Source organism: Myotis lucifugus, unplaced genomic scaffold, assembly GCF_000147115.1.
Source record: "Myotis lucifugus unplaced genomic scaffold, Myoluc2.0 scaffold_682, whole genome shotgun sequence".
Lineage (NCBI taxonomy): Eukaryota > Metazoa > Chordata > Mammalia > Chiroptera > Vespertilionidae > Myotis > Myotis lucifugus.
This window is the reverse complement of record NW_005871730.1, coordinates 9,565-19,478: the sequence shown is the minus strand read 5'-3', so window position 1 is coordinate 19,478 and position 9,914 is coordinate 9,565. Positions and strand designations below refer to the sequence as shown.

The 9,914-nt window shown below is 53.3% G+C and overlaps 2 protein-coding genes across 2 annotated transcripts in view; one reads left to right on the top strand and one right to left on the bottom strand.

Annotated features, from left to right (window-relative positions):
* Window positions 1–9,587, top strand: part of LOC111823785 (ribosomal RNA processing protein 1 homolog A-like) — a 29,757-nt gene extending 20,170 nt beyond the window's left edge. The window contains exon 4 of the mRNA XM_023746465.1: window positions 9,446–9,587. Within this exon, the coding sequence (XP_023602233.1) occupies window positions 9,446–9,463 (18 nt within the window). The 3' untranslated portion in view covers window positions 9,464–9,587. The remainder of the gene's footprint in view (window positions 1–9,445) is intronic.
* Window positions 2,228–5,625, bottom strand: LOC102421636 (cystatin-B-like). Its single transcript, XM_006105410.3, has 3 exons — window positions 5,406–5,625; window positions 3,405–3,506; window positions 2,228–2,597 (listed from the first exon to the last, which is right to left on the bottom strand). Exons 1-3 carry the CDS (start codon window positions 5,484–5,486, stop codon window positions 2,469–2,471), a joined length of 312 nt encoding a protein of 103 aa, XP_006105472.1. The 5' UTR covers window positions 5,487–5,625; the 3' UTR covers window positions 2,228–2,468.
* Window positions 9,588–9,914: the final 327 nt, after the last annotated feature.

Sequence of the window (9,914 nt, the reverse complement as noted above, 5' to 3'; positions counted from 1 at the left end):
TTTTTTTTTTTTTTTATTTATTTCAGAGAGGGAGAGAGAGAGAGAAACATCAATGATGAGAATCATCGATTGTCTGCCTCCTACACACACCCCCACTGGGGATACAGCCTGCAATCTTGGCATGTGCCCTGTCCGAGAATCAAACTGACCTCCTGGTTCATAGGTCAATTCTCAACCATTGAACCATGCTGGCCGGGCAAATATCTCCCTCTTAAAGAAAGGGCCTGCCCTGCCCTGCTCATCGTGGCCCAAGTCCCCTCCCCGCCAACCCACTCTGGTGCCCTACCCACTCAGGGTTCCTGCAAGACCCTCCCTGGGATCAGGAGGGTGGGGCTCCCTTTCCTGGCCCATCCCTGCTAGATTGTAAGGACAAGCTCTGGTCATCCATCAGGTGTCACTTCCCCTTATGGGTTCCAATTCCTTCACACCTGGGTGGTGACAGCTCTGGTCCTACTAGCCCAGCAGGTACAATACACCCTCCCACATTTTGTAGATAAACCCTCAGGGCATCCCCCAGTAACAAGCTTTGTGAGAAAGGCAAGGAGAGGGCAGGAGGCCGCGGGATCTGCTTTGTGTCTGAAGCACCTGACTCTGCCTCAAACCCACTCTGACCGCCCTGTGCTGCTTAGCTGTCCCTGCCTGGACAGCTGGAGAATTAGGGCCTGTGACTCTCAAGGGCGGGGCGTGTCCCTTTGTCACTGTCTTCTTGGTGCTGGGGAAATAGATGGCACTGACCAGTGATTTGAGTGCTTAGTAAAAGGGGTGGGGTGGTCAGCAACCCCAGGGGGACACAGAGGGAAGGGGCGCCATTACCAGCTTAGCCTGAAGGGCTCACTGGCCGGCCAAGTACCAGGACCCAAAAAGCATCCTGTAGAAGAGAGATCCCTGCCAGGAGACCCCGAGGTGGTCCCTGCAGCAAGTGCTGGGGAACGAATGGCGAGGGCGAACCCACAGGTCAGCACCCAGAGCCCAGGGTGGGCAAAGGAGAGGCTGGGCCTGCTGGGCAGATGGAAGAGCCCAAGCCCAGCATTTGTTCCCTAAATCCTCTGCCAAGGGGTCCCCCAGACTGGCTCTGGTTGACTGTCTTGTGCTATGTTTTTAGTGAGGTGAAATTAACAGGAAGTAAGTACACCTGAGTCACTTCAATTGCACAGCCCAGGGCATTGGTACCTCCCAGCCTTGTGTAACTGTCTCCCCTTTCCTGCCACAGATGCCTCATCACCCTGGGCACAACCCACACCCGTTAAGCAATCACCCATTACTAACCAGGCGGAGCAGGGCATGGCTGTCAGCTCTGTTTAGCACCCTCAATTCCATCTCCCCTGCCGGTCCCTGAAAGTCCCCGGTGGGAACTGTGTTCCGTCCTCTGTTCAGGGCAGAGTGGCTTGACTCTAAGAGGGTGTTATGAACGTTTTATTTTTCCAGTTCATGGAGGGTCGGGGACACACACAGCTCACTGTGCAGAGATTTCTCACTGCTGCTCTCCAGGCTCCTCATGCTCACCGTCCCGCCCTTCCATGCTTCTCATGACCTCACGACACAGACATAATGCCACACGGGCCAGGGGAGCCGAGTGGGGTTCAGGAATGTCAGACCGACATTAACGCTCAGGAACACATATTCTACCTTGACCCTGAGCCACACAGATAGAAATTTCACCAAGTAGTCGTTACTCCTATGATGTCAGGGGCCCTCTTTTCAATATATTTCACACAAAAGGGGCAAACCAACCAGGCACTGACCACACTGACGGGCAGGACCCTGTTGAAACAGGCCCTTCCAGAGGCTCAGGCTTTGAGCAGGTGCCCGCAGCCCAGGGGATGAGCGGCATAGCCTCCCAGGCCGCCGGTTCTGAGCAGCTGTGCAGCAGGTTTGTGCAACACTTTGGTGCCAGCCGTGTCATTGCTGCTACAGAAACTGTGACTGAGCACATCTGTAACTCATGGTTAGAATCGGGTTTACTCGAATCCTTTTACTTACGGGGAGCAACCGAGGCCTGGAGACAGGATGCACAGTCCAGGCAGCAGAGTGCAGAGCTGTTGTTGTAGCGACTCCTGGGGCCTCGGGTGGACCACCCAGTGGCTGGGACCTGGGGCAACCCGCTGGGCTCTCCTCCTCAGGGGGAGGGTCTCAGGCCCGGTGCATGGCCGTGAAAGACCTTTGTAAACACGTCTATATGGTGGTTATGGTTTCAGATGAAGAAAAAAACCCACAGCAAAGGAGGAAATGTGCAAAAACTTAAAAATGTATTTATTTAGGGATCACTTCAGCCCTCTTGGAAAGCAATTTAGTTAAGATCATTGGTTGGGAGGAAAATCACGCTGTTAAAGTCAGAAGCAGAGACACCGGATTGGTGCAGAGCAGCCCCTCCAGCGAAAGTGGCACAGCATAGAGACGGCGTTCATGACCCCGGCATGCGAACACGTGACAGAGAACCATGTGGCGAAGGTTCAGTTTAAAATCCAGAACTAGAAAGAGTCCAGCTTGTCCTGCTTGGTCTTGTTGGTCTGATAATTGCGCAAGGCCAAGGCCTTGTTTTCATAAGGGAAACTTTCAAACACTCGAAGGTGCACGAAGTCATCATCTCCAACTTGAACCTGCAAAGAGAGAGTCCAGTGAGGGGGGCAGGTGCTGCCTCTGACCCCACGTGCCTGTGCCTGGCGGACTGTGTGAAAAAGGCCCTGAGAGCATGGAGGCTGAGTCCCTTCAGGGCAGCGGTTCTCAACCTCTGGGTGGCGACCCCTTTGGCAGTCAAACGACCCTTTAACAGGGGTCGCCTAAGACCATTCAGCATATCAGATATTTACATTACGATTCATAACAGTAGCAACATTACAGTTATGAAGTAGCAACGAAAATAATTTTATGTTTGGGCCTCAACATGAAGAACTGTATTTAAAGGGCCAGAAGGTTGAGAACCACTGCTTCAGGGCATCAGCCACTAGGGTGGTGAATTCCCATCTTCCTCTTTCGGGCATAGCAGATGCCCATCACCCCAGCCAGCACCCCTGGCCTGCTACATTCGCTCCTCAGAGGCCTTAGTAGCCCGAAAGGCTCAGTCCTCTCCTCCATGGAGGCCTGCAGGAGTGCATGCACACTCATTTTATTTTATTATTTTAAAAACATTTTTATTGATTTTTTAGAGAGAAAGAGAGAGGGAGACATACATCGACTGATTGCCTCCTGCATGCACCCCAACTGAGGCCAGGAATCCAACCTGCAACCCAGGTACCCACCCTTGACCAGGAATCAAACCCGAGGCCCTTTGGTGTGCAGGCTGACGCTCTATCCATTGAGCCACACCAGCCAGGGCTACAGGAACCCCTTTAGCACCCCTGTCCTGGCCTCTGTAAGTCCCCAATCTCCCCACGTCTGCATAAGCACCCCTGTAGTGGACACTCCACCTTGATGAAGTAGTTTGTCCCCTGAACGAGCTGGCTCCTGTACTCCGTGGCCTTGAAAATGGGGTACTTCTTGTTTTCCTTCTCCTCCAGCTGGGACTTCACCTAGGGGGCAGGAGAGAGGGGAACTCAGTGTCTTCCTTCCTGCAAGAGTGTCTGACACTGGAGCTGCGACCTCATGTCAAATGTTACAAACTGACCTCTAAGGCCCCCCCTTTACAGATTATAGCTCGCAATCAGGACCAAGCCTGTCAAACTCGTGGCCGGCACGAGGCATGTGGCCCACCTGCGCCTTCAGGGAGGGGCCCTAACCAGGGATAAAAATGGAGGGAGAATGGAGACGGCAGCTAAGGACAGGAGGGAGGATCAGGAAGGGAGAAGGCAGACCCCTCCTGCCGCTCCTCTGCCCTCTGCATGCGCTGGCAGGATTCTCACTGCAGGCCTACCTGTGTCTCAGTGCTTACCTGTTGTGCAAGGTGTCATGTTTGGTCCGCAGGGATCTGACCCTGCAGATGGTGGACAAGCCTACAGGGATGAGTGACAAACACAAAAGCACACGGGAGTCTGGGAAGGAATGGCCTCCCCCTTGGCCTGTTTCAGGAGTGGAGGCCGGAAAGCAGGAATGGTGAGAAGACCCAAATGCAGGCAATGGGACTGGGCATGTGGCAGCCTCCAGGCACTGCCCGTGGTGACAGGTCACTGATAGTACTGTGGACCGGGAGAAAGACGGGCTGAACTAGAGCCAGGGGAGCAGGACAGGCCTGGGGATGGGGAGGAAGTTGCCAGAACCAGCCCTCAAGGGGCCAGGAGACTGCAGAGGGCCAGGGAAGGCCAAGGTCGGGACTGGTGGGCACTACTTGAGGAGGCTGAGCCAGAATTTGGGACTTTGACATCCTTCTGGCCAGGGCTCCCTCTCTGACCTCTGTTCTCCACACCTGCAGCCCAGAGAGCTGGGGGAGGAGTCAGGACCTGAGGCAGCAAGAGGGTGTCCCTGCCCTGTCCTCCAGGAGCCACAGGCAAAGCCCCGCCCTCAAGAACTGCCTCCCAGCGGCCTGGTGACCGCCCCCTTACTTGTCACTTTCAAGTGACCAGCACCACATCAGGGAGCCCCAGACAGCAACTCCTCTCTCCTGAGCTGATGCACATTCACAGCAAGTGAGGAATTCCTTAGGCCTGGGAACCGGGAACCTCAGGAGAGGCTGGGCTCCGGAGCCGTGTTGGAGAGGAACCTCGCCCAACTGGCTCACCACGCAGTCCCTAGAGATTCCTCGTTTTCAAAGTCTCATGGGACGGACTCACCGTCCTTTACTGTGGTCAGATGGTCTAAAGTTTAGACCATCTCATTAGTCAACAGAGCCAAATATCAACAGTACAATGATTCAAATTTCTTTTGAGAGCTAAATTTTTTAAACTTAAACTATATAGGTAGGTATATTGTTATTAACTTAATTAGGGTACTCCTAAGGCTTAGTAAGAGCCACACTCAAGGGGCCAAAGAGCCGAATGTGGCTCTCGAGCCCAATGTGGTTCTTGAGCCGCAGTTTGCCGACCATGGCATTAGGGAATTGGCAGGTTTGTTTGACTTTGTGTCTTCTCAGAACCTGAGCCTTCCTGTGGCCCCACCATCCCACCTTCCCCAGAACCTTTGGTGAAGGCCCCCCTGTGATGCCCAGTTTACAGACGAGGAAACTGAGGCACAGGAGTCAAGCGCTGCCCATGGTCTGAACTAGGCTCGGCCTCTGCATCCCAGCCTGGTGTCTGTTTTTGTTTTACTTGCACAAGGAGCACTGGAATAAGGCAGGGCAGAAGTTAGGACCCCTGCAGACCCTTCCCCAGCTTCACTGACCGGAACCGCCCCAGGACAAGCACACCAGGCCCTTCCCTCTAGAAGCCGAGGCCCAGGGTCCCTGTCCCAGCGTCCATACCCTCCGCGTCCCGGCGGGCGCTGCCCCTCTGCGGACAGGGCGGGACCCGACCCGGGCTCCGGAGGACCCGGCCGCCTACCTTGTCAGCGATGGCCTGGATCTCGGCCGTGGCGGGCTCGACTTCGGAGGGCGCACCAAGCAGGTGAATGGGAGCGCTCATGGCGGATCAGCAGGCACAGAAGGGAAGAGCAGCGGGCACAGAGCAATGGCCTGCGAGTGAGATTAGCAGCGAAGGCAGAGCGAGGGTTTTAACTGCGAGCATGGCCCTCCCTCTGTGGTAAGTCTTGGGCTCAGGTGACGCGGGCGGAATCAAGCCGGGGCGGGGAGGGGAGGGCGGTTCGGTGGGAGGGGCGGGGGGACCACGCCGGTTAGGGTGAGGGTGGGGGCAACAATTGGTGTAGGGCCAGGGGAGCTGGGTGAGGGATGGCCTCTTGCACAACCTGGTCCCCCTGGAGGGCGCCGCCTGGGGACAACTGGCGTGCGCTGCAGTGCGTGTACCCTGTTTGGTGTTGGTTTTATTGGCCGCAGAGACACGCGGAGGAGGTATCCGGGTCTGCACGCCTCCAAAAGGTGCCACTTTCGCGTGTTGATTATGTTGAGCAGAGGGCGATCAAGACCCAGCCATGGGGTGGGGAGAACTTCCACCTCTCCCTCCATGGCATTCAGGGAAGGCCCTGGCTGGGGTGGCTCAGTCCTTTGCAGCTTTCTCCTGTGCACCAAAGGGTCGTGGGTTCAACTTTGGGTTCCATATCCCGCTGGGGCCCTAAACTGGAGACAACTGATCAATGTTTCTCTCTCACGTTGATGTTTCTTTCTTGCTCTCTCTCTCCCCTCCTCTCTCTAAAATAAAGGGGGAAACAAAAAATAAAATGATTATATTAAATCATTTAGGTGGGGAGCCTGGTACGGAAAGAGAGCAAAGATCAGAGAAACTTTTTTTAATCTGAGACTCAGCTGCATGGCAGGGCAGACAGCTGGTTACCAAACATCTGCTCTTCCCTCTTCCTGTGATTTGTCCTTCCCTGTGAAGCTGCAAACCTACATCCTGGTCCTTAGCTCTGGAAGCTACAACCTCCGCTGCCACACCCCCTGCAGGGCAGGTTCCAGGTGGGAGAGACCCAGAGATGAGTGGGAGCTGGACCTGAGAGTCCCCAAGAGCAGTGGGGAGAGACGTCTGTGCCCACTGGGCTCCAGAAGTAGCTGGGGACAGAGACTGCCAGGGCATCTTGGAGTCCAGGACCAGGCTTGCCTGGCCTCACTCCCCAGTGCATTGGACGGCTTTGCACTTCTCATCTGCAAGACCTGGTCCAGCACCCACCTTGCATCAGCCACTCTGGATGTCACCAGCGTGTGACCCAGGGAAATAGTGAAGGGCTGAGGTGTGTGAGCAGAGGAGGCACAAAGGAGTCCGGTGATGAGATGCCTCCCAGGGCCTCAGGTTGGGGTGGAAGTGGCAATCCAGCTACACCCCCTTCCCCATCCAGGGCTGCACCTCAGGGGATGCTGGGCCTCTCCCACCACAGGGTGCTGACTGCAGGAGCAGGCCCAGCCTTGCCTTCTGTAGGGCTCCGTGCAGAACCCCAATGGGAGTGGCCCATGAGCAGGTAAGTGGGAGAGGCCAGCTTTTCCTGTACCTGCCAGGAAAGAGCCTGGTTTGTAATTCAAGGAAGGGTGGGAGGCCAGGTGTGGAGGGGAAGGAGAGACCCCTACAATTCAGTCTTAATTGAATGACTGAATGAATGAAAAAGGGGCTACATAGCAGACCTGACAAGCTCTGGGCGCTGCTTGGTGAGCCTGAAAGTAACCACAAAAGTGATTTGATCATAAATACCTAGCTGGGCAGGTCATGCAGGTAATCACATCCTAGGCCTATTGCAGGGGTGGGCAACCCCAGGCACGTGTGCCAAACATGGCACCACAGTAACTTTTGCTGGCATGCGAAACCCTCTCTTATAATCTTCCACTAACAATTTTTTTCTTAATATGGACTTTTTTATTTTTCAGATAAATTTAGTGTAGGTGCATCTTAGATAAATAAATAATTTTACATAACAAGTTATCTTAAAGACCATAGACATGGATTGACGAGAGAGGGGAAGAGTAATTTATATGCCTCTGCCTTAACTCTCCCTGCCTTCTTAGTTTCGACCAGTGTTTTGGTTTCATCCACATATGCTTGTGAATCTTTGTTCTCAGTGATGAATTTGTTAAGTCTCATAATACGAGTAGTCTGACTGATGAAAGTAGTAGCTCGTGCATATCTCTGAAGGTCATGAAATATAAACCTGATGTAAAATCTCTGTCATCAGTGATGCAGCAGCAAAAGTCCCACTGATAATATCAAACGGAGTCAAAGTTTTCTGCCGGACTATCAGTGTACATGTATACATTAAAAAAATAAATGTATTTTTCATCATCATATACTGTGCTTGTGTCGCTCGAATTAATTTTATTATTTCTTCAAGGTTCTTCACATACATACACCTTAAGAGATATCAAGGAAGTGTAGCATGTTCTCAAAAAATTAGGGTTGGCACGCAGAAGAATTTTGAGTCAGAGATTGTGCCGGTTGTGGCATGCTCTCACAAAAAGGTTGCCCACCCCTGGCCTATAGCTTCCTTAGTGAAAGACCAATCTTTCCCATAAGCAGCCCTGCCCATTGTTCTTATGCATCTAGGATCAGATACCTTTGATAAGTCAGGGTGAATTTCTTTTCCAAACCCCTTGGAGGCATAACCACATTGGCACCAGTTATGTTGATGCCCACATACAATCTCTACTTATTGTAAATGTTAACTATCCTGTACTCACTAATGTGAAGGAAGTGGGTGTTTCTCCATTTTGCTTCCTGGTAGTCGACCTCTTACAGGTGTTGTCACAGCTCCTTGCTGGGGAGGTAAGTGTGGCCTGTGTGTCTCCACCTGGAGAGGATTCTGGAGGCCTCCTCCTGGTGTCTCCTGGACTCCCTCTGTATGACCTTTTCCTGTGCTGATTTGTTTTGTGTCCCTTTGCCATAATAAGTTATAGCCCTCCATCCTCGTAGCCTCGTCGATCCACAGGCTTGGGGTTCCTGACACGTGGCCCTTCACAGAAAAAATCTGCTGAGTCCATTCTGCATGAACATAAGCACTACATTGTCACACCTAAGAAAGTAAACAATTATTCTGCACTATAATCCAACATCCAGTCCATATGCAAGCTTTCCCAATTGACCCCCAAATGACATAGAGCTTTTTCTTTGAACCGGGATCCAATCAAGATTTGTATATGCAAATATGTAAAGGAGTATATCCCCTCCTTTATATAGGCGTTCATTCCTTCCTTCATCCATGACTTTAACTCTGTGAAGATATCAGGATGATTGTCTTGTGAACTGTCCCAGACTAGGGTGGTGATTGTCTTCTTGTGCACCCTGCTCAGCCTTCCTGTGTCCTGACAGCTGGGGTGCAGCCCTGAAGGCTGGATGAGGGTCAGGTTAGACTGCCCACAGGTGCGGCTGCTGGGTGGGAGGGCCCCCCGCCTACAGTGTCCGTCCCTTGAGGTGGGGACTGATAGCTTGGACCACCTTTCTTTAGCCCTTGTGCCATTTTCTGATGACTTTCGCCCTGAATCAAAGATTCACTGGGGGCTGCACAGAGTTTTCTCCAATCTTTCCATTTCCTTTTATCTGTGCTCGCTGGCTTTCTTTGCTAAAGAACTTCTGTCATCAACCAGGTTAAACTACCGCCCCCCTAAAAGGCGGGCACACGTTTAGTGACCTTTGAATTACAACTGTCTAGAGCTGTCATTGCGGTGTCCAGCCAATACGGAGCGATGGCGTGCGGCCGGGGAGAGGTCCTCCCAGGCGCCGGTCGTCAGAGAGCGCGCCCGGGGCCAGGCTGGTGTGGTCATGTGATGTCACACCGCGCGACCCAGCGAAGCGCAGCGGCGCTGTCCCTGGTACCTGGGGCTCTCAGTGGCGATCGCCATTGTTCCTCGGGTGCAGCCTCCCCCTGAGATCCAGCTGGCGCAGCGCCTGGCGGGGCACGAGCAGGTGACCCGGGACCGGGCGGTGAGGAAGCTCCCTGCTCTGGCTGCTCTCTCTTATTCTCTCCTTCGGTGGCCAACCTCTGTGCTCAGGGCTCAGCCGGATCATGAGGGCAGTGACTGCCCTGTTGCAAGGTTCTGCTGGCCCCAGCTGTAGAGTGAAGCCCTTCGCATCAGGGATGTAGCTTGCAGGCCTCACGCACACTGGGATGAAGCAGCCAGTGAAGCCTGTCTCATGTCGGGTGGACAGCTGAGTGTGTTGCTTGTTGTTGTGAAACCGCATTTCTTTAGGGGCAGAAGGAGATTATTTGACTGTTTCCTGCACAGGAGGATCTAGGAAGGACCATCTCCCGGCTCGTCCATGCTTTTCAAACCACAGAGGCACGTGAGTATCCTTACCCCTTGGGAAGGCCAGAACCACCGAGTCAGTAGCTCCCACACACAGAACCCTGGGTTCTAAGATCTAGAGCAAGAGAGAAGTCCCCATGGTAGCTGGTGTCTGCTGGTGCTTATGTGTGAGACACTTCAACTCCTATTAATTCATTTACCTAAAATACACTCA